The sequence below is a fragment of the Homalodisca vitripennis genome, chromosome 2 (genome assembly GCF_021130785.1).
Source record: "Homalodisca vitripennis isolate AUS2020 chromosome 2, UT_GWSS_2.1, whole genome shotgun sequence".
Lineage (NCBI taxonomy): Eukaryota > Metazoa > Arthropoda > Insecta > Hemiptera > Cicadellidae > Homalodisca > Homalodisca vitripennis.
Window position 1 is genome coordinate 41,047,041 of NC_060208.1, and position 19,242 is coordinate 41,066,282.

The 19,242-nt window shown below is 30.4% G+C and overlaps 1 protein-coding gene across 1 annotated transcript in view; it reads right to left on the reverse strand.

Moving 5' to 3' along the window:
- The window catches only part of LOC124355603, a 100,955-nt gene that overhangs the window by 68,443 nt on the left and 13,270 nt on the right, over positions 1-19,242 (reverse strand). Inside the window, 3 exon segments of the mRNA XM_046806766.1 lie at positions 741-806; positions 1,804-1,963; positions 2,078-2,287. Coding sequence (XP_046662722.1) covers positions 741-806; positions 1,804-1,963; positions 2,078-2,286 — 435 coding nt within the window. The 5' untranslated portion in view covers position 2,287.

Below are 19,242 nucleotides of genomic sequence, written 5' to 3' on the forward strand. Positions count from 1 at the left end.
TGCCGAGATCCAAATTTAGCTTTGTTCTTGATCTGTGATTTAAACTTCACTATTTTGTTCAATATTTTGTCAATATTATGATTTAATTTTGTTTTAGTTAAATTAATTTCACACAAACAGTATTTGTCACAGAAGATTTTAATTATCCCTGTATAAGCCTCCTGGTGATCGGTGGTAGAGTGATTTTATTGTAAACTTTATACATTCTGACCTGATCTTTGCTCTCCTTTTGTTAGGTAATTTAGAAGCACTTTAAAAAAGAAGTATTTTAGCCCCTAGTATTTCCAAAATCTCCCCTACTTATCTGGAGGGTTTTCAAAACACCGGACTCTCCGGTGTTTTAGAAATCCCCCTCCCCCAGAAGATTTCTGGGTGCGCCATTGCTATAAAAAGAGAACATTTAACACCTTCAATTTAGCAGTAGTCATGGACTAACTTTTAATTTAGTACCCTAACTTTAGGACAGCCAGAACAGTAATAACCTGAGTCCACTGGAGTTAATGTGGTATTGTTAATAACTGTGGTTATTTTTTTTCTTTTAACATTTGAACATTAAAACCAAATGGTCTCAAATAAAATCGTCTATTTCTGGTCTCCCTTGTCCACAAAATCATTAAATTATTAATCTCAGAAGGCTTTAATTTTTAATTGCTGTCTTTGTTATGATAAATATTAATGATTAAGTCTTTACTTCATTACAGTATAATTTCTATTATTAAAATACAGTACTTCAAACTTACCAAAGATAAGGCAAATATGAATGACGCAAGAGTCCTCGTTCCTTTGTTAAATCTTAGCTCCAAATACTGTAATCATCAAATTTTGTTGTAATAATGAACATAATAGAACTTTATTAAAATATTTACCTTAATTAATTTATGAAAATACTCTCTTCTAACTAACCCTCATATACAATATTAGAAGTTAAAAACATGACATCAATCATAAATTCGTTATATTTTCTTAGTATTCTAGGTACAATGCAAATTCATGACTGGTTATATTTAATTGACTCATCAGATAAATTTAGTTGAAGACAAATGGATGAGGAAAGATGAAAATCAAAGACAGCAATGATACACAGACAAGAAACAACTTTACTGCTTTAAATTTAACTTATTCAGCTTTGTTCCACAGACTTTACTTGACAATAAAACTATTCACTTTGCACCGTCTCTAATATGATAAGAATACCACAATTCTCTCCTTTTGAAATTAAACAGTTATTAAATTGTAATATGTGTATAATTATTGTATTTCATAGCATAGTTATGATGTAATGCTATTCACCACCTACAACCACCAATTTCTACCTTTAATCATTTTCCTCAATATGTCTAACTGATTGGTTTTGTTTCTCTTTGGTTAATTTTTGTTCATCCAATCTACTGTCTTTATTTGTAAAATATTTCCAGAACTTTTTTTCGGGTGGTTGTACCTAACAGTGGTTCAGCATAAATATTGTTTTTACAATATTCTGTCCTAAAAATTGCTAAAATGATTTAAGTTTTGAGGAAATTTTAAGCATAAATTTGATTAAATTTTTGTGCCAATGACATCCAAAGAAAATATTAGAGCTGTATTGAAACATTTTTTATTATTGTTACAAGGAAAACAGAGTGTGCCAAATTTTGGCAACATTTTTTTATAATATAGAAACCCTCTAATTATAGGAACCCTTAACAAGACTTGGCCATGTTTACTCAACAATCCCCACCAAGTCTAAGGTTTACCGCTCCACCACCCCCCTCTCCCAGTTCCAGCTCTGATAGCTTACCCCAAAACTACATTCTAATTACAAACCTCATAAAGAGAGTTTAACTGCAGATGGTAGAACACAGGCAGGTAAAAGTAGTTGACTAAATATAGTGTAGCCACGTTGCACAGGTATATTGCGATGTACTGTGTCCCGAAGATATAAATCTCTGTTGGAATACCCAGCAAGGTCACCCCGGAAACATGGCTACAACATTCAGAACTCAACATTCTTTGTCATTCTTGAATCTTATGTTACTTTATCTAAAAAGGTTAACTAGGAAAAATTCACATTATTTTTTTCAAAGAAGTATTTAGTTACCTGAAAATGAGAGACATTGAAATAGGAAAAACACCCATCTTTTTGCCTCCCAGTAAATATTCTGCCACCGTATCTTGTTTCTTGAACCACCCATAGTAGACACCTATGAGCAGAGAGAACAGCAGCATGGAGCAGAACACAGTGTATTCAAACCAGTTGAACATCAGCGCTGCTGAGGCCAGTTTTGACCCTGTCTCTGTTGCATTCATTCTGGACAGAGCAGTAGAATGGTGTAAACTGAGATATTACTGGAGTTAAAAACAATGTCCATTTTCTTGTTGGGCGTTTAGTATATCAGTAAGATTGGTCAGTAGGAGTGGCGTATCCAGGACGTGTTTTAAGGGGTAACATGATAAACTCATATTTTGGGGGGAGGGGGATATTAATTGATTTCATCTCTTTTTCAATATTATGAATTAAAGAAACAGGAAACTTAACAGAAAAGGACAACTGCCACATGCACAGAAGCCAGGTTTGAGGAGTTGTTCATTTATCTCCGAATTTGGTTCTAACCATAATGAAATTCCCCAATTTAGATCACACAAGTTATATTAACCAATCAAACAGTGATAATGACAAATTTATATTGATCTATAGTTTTATTTATTTATGTATTATTTCAAAATATTTTAAAACATGTTAATAATAAAAATAAAGAGGGTTCTAACTTAACTAAATAACTAAATGTATGAATTGAACATTACTACTGTCCTGATATAGTGTCCCAATTTGTTCAACCACACCACCCACCCATTTGGTTAACACTAACTAATGAAAATTTATATCTTTTATGTATAAGACTTTATTAAATTGCAATTTCTTATATTTTATGTTATACTAGTGATTTAAATTAATCATATTATCAAAAGTAACAGATCAAAAGGCATTAAGTTTAGGTAATTGATTTAAGTGACATTTTAAGTGATTCAGGATGGAATTAGCCTCTATTTATACTAGATGTGGTCAGATATTCAAACCGTAAAATAATCAAAAAGTTTTTAGCCAACCTTTATAATATGAAGATGAAACATATGTCAAATCAGTAGTCAAACTGCAGAACAACTATAAATCAACAACTTTATCTATGTTGGCATATCCCAACAGTACTGCTTAAATAATGCCTTTTCTATAACTCCTCTAAAACCAAATTTCTTACAGTTGGCCAACTCAAAGACGAGTTATCTCCTCCACCAGACTTGGAAAAATAATGAACAAGCAAGGATGAATATTTAGGCATGGTCCTTGATCAAAATCTAACATTAACATTAAATTGATACCATCTCAGCTTGAAGTTGAGGATAAAAGCTACTGGCACAGCATCTGCTCCCAAAATAGAATATCACTTGTTCTATGAAATCCATTCTTGTTTAGAGTCATCTCTTATAGGGAAGTATGTCAATCGGCAACACTCAAAGAATATTTGTCTTATAAAACAGGCTACAAAAGTCATGTGGACTCTCTTTCCTGAACAGCTGCAGAGAAGCCTTCAAGGAACTCAACATTCTGTAACATTAATCTACACTGTCGAAGTAATAATTTATGCTTCAATACAGACTTTGTTGAGAAGCGGAGAATTGCATGCCTATAAGACAAGACAGGTCCAAGCTTACCATACATCAGCTCACAGAAACACAAGCTTTTCACCAAGAAACTATCATTTAGAGTCAAACTTCTGTTACATCCTTCTCGAAGCCATCATTACCGATAATCCCTCAACCCTAATAAGAAGATTCCATAACTGGTTGGTGAAGAATTCTATTCACAGCCTAAAGTTCTCAAACATTTACTCAATTGGTATACTGTGTTTTCTACCTTGTTTCTACTTGCATTTGTTGTACTTTTTATACTTTGGCAATTATTCTGTTCTTGATCATAAATATATATGTATGAAATCTATTTAAAAGAAGACAGCAGATCACCAAACTTGGCAGTGAGACTTCTAAACCTCTCTTTAAAATTCAAAGTGCACCTCAAGGTGGTTGTCTCAGCTCAATACTATTCAATTTGTACACTTCTGATTTCCCTAGTTGTGTTACATATTGTACTCCTCATCTATATGCAGATGACTGCCAACTGTATTTGGCGTATAGTCTGAGAAAATGGCAACTACCATTAGTCAGATAAACACACACCTTCAAACTGTCTCAACCTGGTCAGTGAACATTGGTCTTACATTCAACACAGACAAATTTTCAGTCCTTCAAACTTCCCCACACAACCTGGCGGAGGCCCTAGGTGGTGTTGGGGTAGCGATCATGCGGGGGGGTTTGACTGTGTGTGACAGGGTTGACTCTCGATGTTTTGCTTGACAGCAATCTCACACCTCCCTGTGTGCTCTTGGTAGACTGGGAGGCCTGCACAGGTTCAGAACACTGCTGCAGCGCTTACAGTCATTTGTTTTGTCAGTATTCAGCTACTGTTATCCTCCATTGGAAACATCATATCAAGAGGCGACATGGATAGACTCTGGGAATGACAGAACTCTGCAATCAAGTATATTATCCTTCGGATTCATAATCATGTTTCTCCTTTCATGATGCTGCTCAAATGCTCCCTATGAAAGTAGTATGTAAATTGCTGACATGATGCATGATTCACAAGGCACTCATAATTGGAGAGTCACGTTCAAAGTGGCTCTTGTATCATGGGAAAATTCTGAATGAAGCTCCCACCAGGACAGAACGCTTCACTTCCCTAAGGTGAGGCAAGAAGTTAGGAGGAGGGGCTTCTCGTATTTCGGCCCTCATTTGTTTAGTGGCCTTCCTAAAAATACCAAGAATGTTGTATCTTGTGTTTTTAAAACTAAGCTTAAGAAATTATTAGGTACAACATTTTCTAGATAGGATTAGACTAACCCATGTATTTTTGTAGTGTTAATCTATGTGTGTTTTTGTTAATGTTATTTTAGAACTAGATTTTGATTTGACAAGAGTAGATTTGCAAAACCACAATTTATCATTGAAATATGCTTGCTGAATAAAAGCCAATTTTATTTTTTTACTAATATATATATATATATATATATTTATTTATATAATATATCTATATAAGTAGATATGAATATGCCGATTCTAAACCACTTTCGGAGCCAACAGTAAATCAATGGAAAATACTGTTTAAAGGACAATAAACGAATCTGTAACTCACGAATGAAAAATTACCGAATCTATAGCTGTTTGCTTCTACTTTCTTGAGCTGTTTTAATGTAAAATCTCCTTAGAATCAATGTAAAATATATTGGAAATGTTGTCAAATCTGCTACGAATAAACGAAACGCAGATAGAAAAAATTCAAAGTCAAAAAGTGCAAAACCATTTCTCGGTCGACCTTTTCTCCTCCCTCTTTCTCTTTCTCTCTCCCTCTCTTTTTATGCCTATGACACGATCACTTCTACCGTTTATAGGCTAGGATCTTTATTCAGGCTAGAGAGAGAGAGAAGAGTGAGATACGGATAGAGAAATGGTTCCGGAATACGTACTGAATACTTCTGAACTTGGTGTTTCTCCGCTATGGCCACTCGCATTGAAACAGTTCAGAAGTAAACTTCCTAACCGACCAAACCGAATTCGCGGACATATATACTGAGCAAGAAACTACAACATCCAATCGAGAAGTAAAAATTTAACAAATTAATTTAAAATATAATTTGAAAATTACAAGTAACAAAATGTACACATATTTAAAATAGGTAAAATTATCTTACATTTAAAAAAAGAAAATGTTATAATAGTTAACGGAAACACAATTTTTATTCTTTAAAGCAATCTGCATTACCGACATTTTAGTTCCGAAAGAATGCGCTATGCACGAGGTGTGCCACTACAGACCGACCATCACGATAATCGCTTCGCCCGCGTCATATCCGTTAGTGATATCACGCCGTGAGAGGCACAATCGTTGGTTTACAATCACCATTTAGATAAATAAATTTTTCTATATAAATGGAGCGCGAAAAAATATCATGTCCGTTCTGCAAAAGAGAAATTTTAAGAAAAAGCTATGATCGCCATTATAATTCTAAAAGTCATGAAAAAAACAAGCAAATTTACAATAATGAACTAAATTATTTAAGACAATGGGCTAAAGAAAATCAAATTGCCGATCACGAAAACATGAATAATATTGAGAAATTACGAGAATTAAAGAGAAATTTCAAAGTTGAAAAGAAAAATCTCGACCTATTTAATGATGAAAAAATTCATTCAATAGCTGAAAAGTTGGCTATCGGTACCAACGATAAAACCAAGTCTGAAATCATTGAAAACATTGATAAAACTCTTAACGAAAAACCTGAAAATATCATAGTTTTATCCTCTATGCAAGGTCTTTTCAAGCAATACATTTTAACGAATTTGAGCGATAATTTTATGTCAATTTACAAATATCTTTCAATTATGCGCCCAGAAATTAAAAGTTTAATAGAAAAATTTCAAGACACTGTGAAAAATAGTAAAGGATATCTCTCTTTGGAATGCGAATACAAACGAACTTTAGTAAACGGTGAACCACAAACTTGCCCAATGTACTTTACTATAAAAGCAGACGAGATCTTTGATGTAAACGACTTTATTTCTAAACAATTTAATAAATTATCACATCGAGAACAGACAAATCATCCAAATAGGGGTTCAGGATGGACATTTCAAAGCTGCAAACAACTAGTTTTGAGCCTTAACAAACACGAAATGATGAATGCTGGATCATATATCGATTTGCCAAAGAAAATCAAAGATAAAAAAGCTTGTATAAATATCAAAAATAAAGATGATTATTGCTTTATTTATTCTATCCTATGTGCTATTGAAAAACCCGAGACTCACGTTGACAGAGCAAAACAATACGAAAAATTTGTAAATGACGAAATATTTTCAGAATTTGAGTATCCAATGTCTTTGAAAGATATACAGTTATTTGAGAAACGAAGTTACAATTCCAAGTACAAATATCCAAAAATGTCTATCAATGTCTACAGTTTTGATGAAAGTATTAAGGTTGTTCCGTTACAAATTTCTGAAAAATATGATGCAGAATTAAATATTGATCTACTGTATGTAAAACAAGAAGACAAATCTCATTTTGTTTTGATAACCGATTTAAGTAGGTTAGTGAGTTCTCAAACATCCAAACATGGACATAAAAATTTTCTATGTAGAAGATGTTTAAGCCATTTCTACAAATCTGGAGATTTAACAGATCATTTAGAAATTTGCAAGCAACATGAAGTTTGTAAGCCAACTATGCCGTTTTCAGGTCAAACAACTAAATTTACTAATTATCAAAAGAAGTTTAGCCATCCGTACGTTATTTATATGGATTTTGAGAGCATATTAGAAAAAATTCTGACATGCAAGAACAATCCACAAAGATCGACTACAACCAAGATTCAGAAGCACATTCCTTATGGTTTTTCTCTATATTTAGTGTCGAATGTGACCAATCGCATGTATAAACCGATATGTTATCGAGCCAAAAATGAAGACAATTTACCTAATGTTCCTACAAAATTGTTTGAAGAGCTCAATAAAATATCAAAATATATAGCTACAAAATATAATTCTAAGAACAAAAAACCTATGAAACTAACTGAAGAAGAAGAAATTTTGTATCAAAATTCAAACGTTTGTCATATCTGTGAAACAGAAGGTTTTAATGGTGAAAAAAGATTAAAAGTAAGAGATCATTGTCATTTAACAGGTAAATTTCGAGGCGCAGCTCATTCATGTTGTAATCTGAATCTCAAATTTCCTCAAAATATTCCAGTTTTCTGTCATAATATGTCAAATTACGATACTCATTTGTACATAAAAGAATTGGCTAAACAATATGGAAATGTTGATTTGATTGCAAACACCGATGAACAATACATAAATTATTCTGTAAATTCTGGATATGGCTATGAGTTTGACAATGATAAACCTAGAAAATTTATCAAGTTTTCTTTCGTAGACACATTTAGATTCATGGCGTCATCTATTGAAAAATTAGCGAAAAATCTAAAGAAAGAAGACTTTAAACATACCAATCATTTTATACAAGATGGTCTGAATGAAATTCTAAAAAGACAGCCAAATGACGAAGAAGAAATCTTTAAAATTCTATCTGGAAAAGGAATATTTCCCTATGAATTTATCGATAGTATTGAAAAATTTGATTACACAGAAGAGCTGAAAATTGAAGATTTCTATTCACTTTTGACAGATGAGAGCATATCTGAGAAAGATTATCAACATTACTTGAGCGTTTGGAACAAATTAAAATATAAAAATCTTGGAAATTACTCTGATTTGTGCAATATCCAAGATGTACTATTGCTCGCTGATATATTTGAAAATTTCAGAAACATTTGTCTAAATTGTTACAAACTTGATCCAGCTCATTATCTAACTGCTCCAAGTCTCGCATGAGACGCTATGTTAAAATTAACGAAAATAGAATTACAATTGATTAGTGATTTTAATATGTATTTGATGATTGAAAAAGGTATTCGTGGAGGCATTTCTCAATGTATTAAACGATATGTTAAAGCAAATAACAAATATTTGAAAGATTTCGATAAGACAAAGCCTGAAAACTATTTAAGTCGATGCAAACAACCTTTATGGTTATGGTCTTATGCAAAAACTGCCGTTTAGTGATATCAAGTGGATGAATCCTAAAACATATACAAAAGAAGAGTGGCAAGAAACAATTTTAGAACTCACTGGCGACGAAGATTATGGCTATATTCTCGAAGTTGATCTAGGATATCCAACAAATTTACATGAACATCACAAGGATTTACCTCTTGCTCCCGAACATTATAAAAACAAACTTTGCACAACTTTACTGGATAAAACTGAATACGTTGTTCATTCAAGAAATTTGAAATTTTACCTCGAACAAGGGATGGTGTTGAAACATGTGAATAGAGTTATAGCATTCGATCAGAAGCCTTTTATGAAAAAGTACATTGATTTTAACACAAATATGAGAACCAAAGCTACAAGTGACTTTGAGAAAGATTTTTACAAGCTGATGAACAACTCAGTTTTTGGAAAATCTATGGAAAATGTACGAAATAGATGTGATATCAAACTAGGAAATGAAGAATTTTCAATGAAACAAGCTAAGAAAACAAATTTCAAATGCTTTAATATCTTTGACGACAACTGTATAGCGAGTCACATGTACAAACAAAAGGTTAAATTTAACAAACCGATCTACATAGGATTTTCAGTTCTTGACCTATCAAAATTGTTAATGTATGAGTTTTATTACGATAAATTAAAGAAGTTTGACCCAGATTTGAATCTGTGTTACATGGATACAGACAGTTATTTCCTAGAATTGAAACGAGATCCTTTTAAAATTATTAAAGAAAATATAGATGACTTTGATACAAGTGATTATCCAAAAGATCACGAATGTTTCACTACTAAAAATAAGAAGGTAATAGGGAAATTCAAAGATGAGTTAAATAGCGAAGTTTTAGAAGAATTTTGTGGATTAAGATCGAAAATGTACTCGTACAAATATCTAGACAAAAATCCAGTAAGATGCAAAGGAATTAAGAGAAGCGTTGTAAATAAAACAATAAATATCGAAAACTTGAAGAGATGTTTGTTCGAAGGTAAAGAAGAATTTAGAGAGATGACTTGCATTAGAAGTTATAAACATGAGTTGTACACAGTTACCATAAACAAGTTAGCACTGAGCGCTAAAGATGATAAGAGAATTATCCTAGAAAATAAGATCGATACAGTACCGTATGGCTATGAAGCGAAATCTAATATTTTAGAAGAGTTAAACAAAGTTGGAAACTTTGATATATAAATGGAAGATATTTAATTCACTGCCACAAATGTAAGAAAAAAACGAAAAATATAGATTCTAAGATTGTTCAAACTCAAAACGGATTGTATAGAATTGCAGCAAAATGTTCAAAATGTAAGACAAATAAGAGTAAATTTATAAAGAATCCTTATGAAAAACAAGTAAAGAAAGAATCTAAATAAAGAAGAAATAGAGATTGAAGCTAGAGAAATTCATGCACCAGTACGAAAAAAGTTTAAAAAGAGAAAAATTATAACTTTAGGAATTGACGATTTATGGGCAGCAGATTTAGTAATAATGTCTAACTATTCGGATCAAAATGATGGCTTCAAATATATGTTAAAGTTATTGATACTTTCTCAAAATATGCTTGGTCAAGAGCTATCAAAAGAAAAAACGGCAAGGATGTTTCAAAAGCTTTCGAAGATATAGTAAAAGATGCCATAAGGATCAATCACAAACCTCCTAACCTACTTCATACAGATAAGGGTTTAGAGTTTAAAAATAAAGAATTTAATGATGTTTTGAGAAAATACAACATTAAGATTTATCATACTGAAAACGAAGAGAAATCAAGTATTGTAGAGAGATATAACAGAACTCAAAATGAGAGAATGAAAGTAATTTTTGAGATTAATAAAAACTTTAAATGGATTGATATTCTTCAAAAAATCGTAAACAATTATAACGATACAGTTCACAGCACAATCAAAATGAAGCCCAAAGACGTAGATAAGGATGCAGAAAAGGAGTTATTAGAGACCGTTTTCAAGTATATTCCACCAGAAATTCACACGAAAACTAAATTTAAAATCAATGATCATGTAAGAATTATTAGTAAAAAAACAACATTTTCGAACAAATATAAGAACAATTGGTCAAGAGAAATCTTTGTGATTTATCAAATTAATAACACAGATCCTGTAACTTATAGCATAAAAGATTTAAATAATGAAGAAATAACCGGAAAGTTTTATGAATATGAATTGAGAAAGTCAAAGCTATAATTTTTTCTATATAAATGGAGTCTCAAAAGAAATGTACAAAGTGTCAAGAATTTCAAGATTTTGAAGCTTTTTATAAAAATAAGAATAAAAAAGAAGGATTAGGGTCTATGTGTAAGGATTGTCGTAGTAAATATGAGAGAGAATTATACAAAAAAATAGAAAAATTAACTTTAGAAGAGAAAGAATGTTGTATTTATAAAGAAATTAAGAATATTTCAGAATTTCACAACTGGCATTATAGTAAAGATAAAAAACAAGCTTTTTGTAAGGATTGTGCTATAAGAATTTTCCGAGAAAGTCAAAATAAACCGACTCATTGCGAATGTGGAAGAGTTCTTCAATGGTTACCTAGTTATGCTAAACATTTACAAACCAAATATCATAAGTCAAGAGTTTTTAATAAAATTTAGTAACATTTTCATCATGTAATAATTTTTTCTATCTAAATGGAGTCTCAAAAGAAATGTACAAAGTGTCAAGAATTTTATAAGGAAAAGAATAGAAAAGACTGTTATTGTAAGGATCATGATGAATTATATGATAAAATGGACAAATTAACTTTAGAAGAGAAAGAATGTTGTATTTGTAAAGAAATTAAGAATATTTCAGAATTTCACAACTGGCATTATAGCAAAGATAAAAAACAAGCTTTTTGTAAGGATTGTGCTAAAAAAATTTTCAGCGAAAGTTATAAAAATGAAACGCCTTGTGAATATGAAAAAAAAATTCTACAATGGTTACCTAGTTATGCTAAACATTTACAAACAAAAAATAATAAATCGAGAGTTTTTAGTAAAATTTAGAAACATTTTCATCGTGTAATTTAGATATTCTATAAATCAGTCGAGATTCTGCCATATTTGTAGTAAAATGATTTCCGTTGTATAAAATATTCAAAGATTCTTTCATTTGGTTGTAGAGATTTATACTATTTGGATCTCCATATCTTAATAAAATTTCCATTTCTGGGTAATCAATTTCAAGTTCTTTCAATCTTTTCGGTATTTCTCTCTTTTGAGCTCTGATAACGTAATAAGGATATTCCCACATGTGATTCTTCTTAATTAATACAAAAACATGGTGTCTTTTCTTATCAAAATCTTTACAAACAAGGTCTGGTTTCATTAAGTCAATTTTTACACTTTGTTTTGCGATTATTTCCGTTTTTATTTCATCTTTAATTTGCAAGTGTTTAACTTCGTCCTCTAAATATTTAATCTTGTTTTCAAGTTTGTACTCACCAAATTTTCTAATGGAGGGTAAAACCTCTTTTGTAACCCACTTTTTAAACAATTTCGATTCTGGCTTATTAGATCTCAAAATTAAAGAATATAAACCAGATTCATTAACGAAAATAGTATGTTTTTGAATATTTTCTCGGGGTCTGTGGGATAGACTCCTGTAATTTATACATTCAAAAGTTGTTTTATCGTCATTATCGACATTATTTATGATAGCTTGCCTCGTGTTTTCATACTCTAAAATTTCTGCAACATCTTTTGCTTTGAACCAAATTTCGTTATTTTCGTCAACAATCGTTAAGATATTTGTATTTTTGAATTTGAGTTAATTATTTATTAGATCTACAACTGTCTCCATTTAGATAGTAATTTTTATTTTGAGAATAAAGCCCAGATTCATTAATGAAAACAGTGTTGTTTTAAAGGTTTGAAGGTAAGCTATTCAATAGCTCCCCTTGATTCATCATTCTTTCGACAATCTTAAATATATTGTTATTTTACTCTCATTATTTAATAAATTTCCCTCAGAGTCTTGTATAGTTAGAACGATTTTTTGAATTCTTTTAATATTTTTTCTAATTGGAATATAATCGATTTCATTCGGTTTTTCACTGATTTTTGATCCATAAGCAACATTTGGGAAAAATGTGTACAAAATTTCAGATTCTTTGTGTAAATGTTCGGTATGATTTTCAAAACTAGGTTCAACGAGATTACAATGTACTTCAATTACATCGAACGGTCTAAATTTTGGCGTTTTATTTCCTAAATATACCTGATTTGGCTCAATAGTTTCTTGAACAAACCCTAATAAATCTACTATAATTGCTGAAAACATTATTCTTACTGGTGATTTTATTTGAATTTTATTAGAGAGATAATTTTTTTGCATTTCAAACTTGTTTTCGTCAAAGTTTAAAGATTTATCTGATTGTTTGAATGTTTTCAGATAATTTTTAAGGGAATTTTTTATTTGATCGAAAGTATAATATCCTTTGTTTAAACCATAATATTTTGTTATGTTCTTCTCACTAAATCCTATACAATAAGGAGAACTTTCACTAATATTTATTACAAAATTGTCAGAATAAAAACCGCTTAAACCGATAAAATAATTTGATTCTTCCTCTAAATGAATAGGATGTTCTAAGTTTAAAACTAATTTAGAGCTTTCTGAAGTCAACTTGAACAGCTTCATTTTCGCTATTTAAATGGAGAAATTTTTAAAGCAAAAAGATCAGATAAAACTTCAAACGTTTGAAGAAAATAAGAAAGATCAACCAATCAGATTGTTAATTGTTGGTTCAAGTGGATGTGGAAAAACAACTTTATTATTGAATTTTATCTACAATAGGTTGATTCCTTATTCCAATTTGTATGTTTTTAGTAAATCTTTAGAACAAGACGCATACAAAAAATTACAACAAAGATTCAAAAATATTGAGAAGAACTTAAGCAAAGAAATATCACATTTTTATAATGCTTCTGAGGACATAGTTCCGTTAAGCGAATGTAAACCCAATTCGTTAATCGTTTTTGATGATTGTATTTAGGAAAATCAGGACGTTATTAAGGAATATTTCGTAATGTCTCGTCACAAAAACATATCTTGTATCTATCTTTCCCAATGCTTTTCAAAGGTTGATAAACAAGTTATTAGAAATAATTGGAATATGTTGTGTGTTTTTAAGCAAGATGATCACTATTCGAGAAATATTTACAACAATTATGTGGGATGTGATATGAGTTTTAACCACTTTAATGAATTATGTGATAAAATTTGGAAAGAAGACTATGGATTTTTAACTATTAATCTAACTTTGAAGCCTAAAAATGGTAAATATATGAATACATTTTCTAATATAAATGCTGCTCAGTGGTCTGACAAATCTACTTGATAAAATATTTGTTACAATTATTTTTACATTATCTTTACTTTTTATTTACATTATGAAAACAACTGAAAAACGGTAAATCTTTTCACGTTTACGTTCCACGTTTCACGTTCACGTTTTTACGTTCCACGTTCACGTTTTTACGTTCCACGTTCACGTTTTACGTTCCACGTTTTTACGTTCCACGTTCACGTTTTTACGTTCCACGTTCACGTTTTTACGTTCCACGTTCACGTTTTTACGTTCCACGTTCACGTTTTTACGTTCCACGTTCACGTTTCAAAATTTCTCTAATTAAATGGTGAACGTAACTTCTGAAGAAGCGAAAAAACTTGATCAAATCGAAAAGAAATTAATCAAAGAATTTAAAGAACAGATTCGAATTGATGAAAAAGAACAAGAATTTATTCAAAAAATTAATCAACCTGTAACTTCTGCAATTAAAAATGTTGAAGGTAAAATTGAAAACGTTTTAAGTGATAATCAAAATTTGATGAATTTGGTTCCAGTTGTACGACAATTTGCTGATATTTCGATTCCAGAATCTGAAGTAGAAGAGTTTGAATTGCCAAAATTACCATCTTCAACACCTCGAATCATTGAAGAATCTACAATAGTTGAACCAATAAGTCCTAGAACAATGGATATAATAGTTGGTCCAATTGGTAGAAAGTTTCTTCCTAGAGTAAAAGATGATAAATTTGGTTTGTATTGGGATAAAAAAAGAATAGTTTTATGATTGGAAATTTGCCCGTGAATTTTGAACATAATGATATCATTATTAATGAAAAAACATATGAAGGAACTCAAGGTTTATGGAGATTATTAACAGACTATGACGCTCCAAAAGATAATTTATATTCTGAAGAAGATTTGAAAAAGTATACAGAAATTTTATGGGAATCTGACTCAATTTACAAAAATAATGATCCATCTACTAAGAAGCCTAAGTCAAGTAGAGGTAAAAAATATATGAAATTAATTAAACCAATTTGGGAAAAACGAATCGAAGGATCAGGTGTAAGAAAATACAGTGATAATAAGATTGAATACAGATATATCGACGATTTGACAAAACTCGATGGAATTATTAATTATATTTATGCTCAAAAAAAGGCTGGAAATAACAATTTTTTGAACGAAAAGAAAGCGATTGAAGATTTTATTTCGAACAAACTTGATGAAGTGATTGAAAAACCTGATGGAATTAAATATTTAAAACGAATTTTGCCGGCAATAAGTTCATCTATGATTGAGGGTAGCGGACTTTTGAATGATTTTATCAACAATTTACCTTTTGAATTACACGTACCAACTTATCAGTATCTGGGGCCTGGCACAAAACTCGAAAAAAGACTAAAAAGAGGAGATCCCGGTGTGAATAAATTAGATCAAGCTGCTATGGAACACGATATTTTTTATGCAAAACATAGAGACACAAATTCCAGACATATAGCAGATAAAGTTTTGCAAGATAAGGCAATGGATAGATTTTTATCAAAAGATGCTAGTTTAGGTGAAAGATTTGTTGCGCTTCCAACAGCAATGTTTTTGAAGAGAAAACTAGGAATGGGAATCGAAGAGAACTTGAAATTTTAACTATATAAATGGAGGTGAACGTAAATTTCAGCAAAAATCAGAAAGAAAAAATAAAATCCGCTTTTAAGAAAAAAATACCCGTTAGTATTCAATTTAAAATAGATCAACTAAAAAATGGCGAAGATAAGATATTTTTAACAAATAGACAATACAATAAACTCGAAAAACATAAGAAAAACAATAAAGGAACCAGAATAGAATTTTCTTATAATCAGTTGAAAGAACTTAAAAATGGTGGACTTTTGAAAGATTTATTAGATTTTGGAGAAAATATTCCAGTTGTTAAAAATGTTGTTCCTTATGTTCATAAAGCTGCTCCAATCGTTAAAAAAGATGTGATTCCTATTGTTCGAAACATTTTAAATTGGTTAGATAAAGAGTTGGAAGATGTTACAGGATCTGGATTAGATGAAAAAACTTTGAATTACGTGAAATCAAACATTGAAAAAAAAATTTAAACCTTTAACATTGGGGGAATTGGAAGAAATCTGCAAAAATATTAAACATTTTAGAGGAATCTTCATGAGAGATACATTACCTGAAAAAGTTAAGAAATTTGAATGTGGAATTGTGAATTTAGACTAGATTATGGGAAGTGGAACGCATTGGATTTGTTATTATAAAAATGATAAGAATGCATGTTATTTTGATTCGTATGGAAGAATTGAGGACAAACCACCTATAGAATTGATTAAATATTTGAAAAAATCAAGCGTCTACTACAATGATTCTCAGATTCAAGATTATAAAGATCCCCCAATTTGTGGTCATTTATGTGTTTTTGTTTTGAATGAGTTGACTGATGGTAAAGATTTTAAAGAAGTTGTTAACAAATTATTACTTAATAAAAATATGGATTCACAAAATATTTTTGACGTATTTGGAACACAAATTATTCAAAATGTAGATAATAGTTTCAATTTTGATAATTTGAGAAATGAGTTTGATAACAAGTTAGAAAATTTATTACAAAACCTTCCAGATTCAGATATGTTTGCTGTCGAGATTGAAGATTTTAAAACAGAATATGATAACAAACTTGCAAATTTCATGAGTTCAAAAGAAGTTGCTGATAAAATAAAAACATTGAAAAAAGAATTTGAAGATGGTGCAGAAAAAATATTTACCAATTTAATGTCTCATATCGAAAAAGCTGATAAAATTACTGAAGCGATCAAAGTTGAAAAGAATTATGTTAGTTTGGCTAATAAGAAAAGAATTGTCGGTGTTCGACCTGGTATTGACAAACATGATGTTGTTGTTAAAGAACAAATTTAAAACCTCTAAAATTATCAGAAAACATCGATATTGTTGATTTACATGATCCGAATGTTAAAAAAGCCTTAAATTTTAAAGGAAAAAGACTTAGCAGCGTTAGTAAGGGAATTTATCCGTTTGATGTTGTTGTAATGATTCAATTCGAAGATCATATTAAAATGTTTAATGAACTAAAACAAAATTATGAGAATAATAAACAGCATGTTAAAGATTTTACAACAGAAGTCTATGACAAGTTAGAAGTCTATGAAAAACTTGAAGAAAGAAGTAAAAGATCAGTAGACGATGTTGGTGAAATTGCTGAAAAAGTTATACAATTTGAGCAATATTATAATTCATTTACAGATTCTGTTAATGAGCAGTTGAGAGAAATTGCACAACGTTATCATACATATGAAGATAAAGTTAAAGAACTACAGTGGAGTCCCGCTAATCCGAACACGTGTAATCCGAACGTCGGTTAATCCGAACGGGTCCAGGAGGAATTATTTATAACGATAATGAACAGTTATAGGAACTAATTACATAAAAAATGAAAATGGGTGCATCATTTCATACATAAACAAAGAAAACGTTAATTAAATAGACATACAGTATTTTATTAAGACAAATTGTGTACGGTACAGTACATAAATAATGAAGTTAATTACTGTATTAAGAAGTGAAATCAAACAAAAATTGGACGTACAGTACTGATATTATTATTGAGTACAATATTAATTGTTAAAAGACATAAATTCAGTTATTGTCTTCTGTCGCATTAAAGAGTCTATTGGATGACTCATAGTTTCGTACAACTATTGAACGCGTGGACCCGTACAATATCCAGTACGCTCACATTGCTTAACAATAGAACTGTCACACTAAATACGGTAAATGTGTTTAGTATTCGCAAACACGTTTATTTGTCAAGAAATACAATGCAGCAGTCAGAAATAATGTTTTAATAAACAATATTGATAATTCTATAACAAAATGGACCCATTCTCAAGTTTAAAACCGTATTTTTCTGTAATTCTGGCTAATCCGAACAATCACATAATCCGAATAGGGCTCGGTCCCAATTAGGTCGGATTAACGGGACTCTACTGTAGTTCGAAAAATTCAGGAAGATTTTCATACATATCAAGATAATGTTCGTGATAAAATAAAAAGTAATGGTGAATTACTTGAAGGAATAGATGATAAACTCGATAAAGTAAATAAACTAGAAGAAAACTTTAATAAATTTAAATAAGATGTTAATAAAACTTTTGAAAATATTGATAACAGATTTAATGGATTAGGCGGCTATGATGACTAATTTTCCTTATATAAATGGCGCTCATATACTGCGTGAGATGTAAAGAAAAAACTGCAACAAATGATATAAAATACTATGCAAACATCAATGGAGTTAAAAGAATTTCTGGAAAATGTGCTGAATGTAACGCTAAAAAGAGCCAATTTATAAAAATTTGATTTTGAAATTTTTTCTTAATAAATAGAGATGGTGGGACATCTTTTTATAATGCAACACGAAAGAGATTTGAAAAAAGAACATTGGGATGATATTTCTCAAAAATATGAATTATCCGAAGATATGATGAGATTATACGTAAACAAATTGAATTGGTATAACATTGCTAAATATCAAAATCTGTCCCCAGAGTTCATTCAAGAAAATATACATTATCAATTAAAAGATCATATGTCTGTTCTTTGCCTCCATCAACACTTGAGTATAAAGTTTTTGGATGAAAATAAAGATACAGTTGATTGGAATAATATTATAGATAGCAGTTACTATCCTGTGCATATTTTATTGAAATATGTGGCCGAAATTGCAAAATTTAAGGAAGAGAATCCTGAATATGACGAAGTAGATCATTAAAAATGACTAAAATTTATATCTTTTCTTATAAAAACGTACATTAGATCGATGAAAAAATGATATCTTTCTTATACATGATGTTTAAAATTTCTAAATTTTCTCTTATTAAATGGCGGACTACAGAAAATATGCTAGTGATATTGAAAGGGCGGAGTTTAAAAATTTCTATCCAATTAGTAAACAACATTTGAATGAACCGAATAAAAGAACTGAGTTTAATATTGATTTTGGAGATAATTTTTGCTCGTCTAACTTCCAGTTTTATATTTCTGGAACTTTAACAAAACAAGATGGTCAAGCATATCTTGGAACTGATAATGTTAGATTAATCGATAATTTTATACCGTTTTTATTTTCTAAGATTGAAGTAAGAAAACACAATAAATTGATAGAAGAAGTCGAAAACTGTGGCCAATTAAGCACAATTAAAGGAACTATTTCGTATTCAAAAAGTGATGTT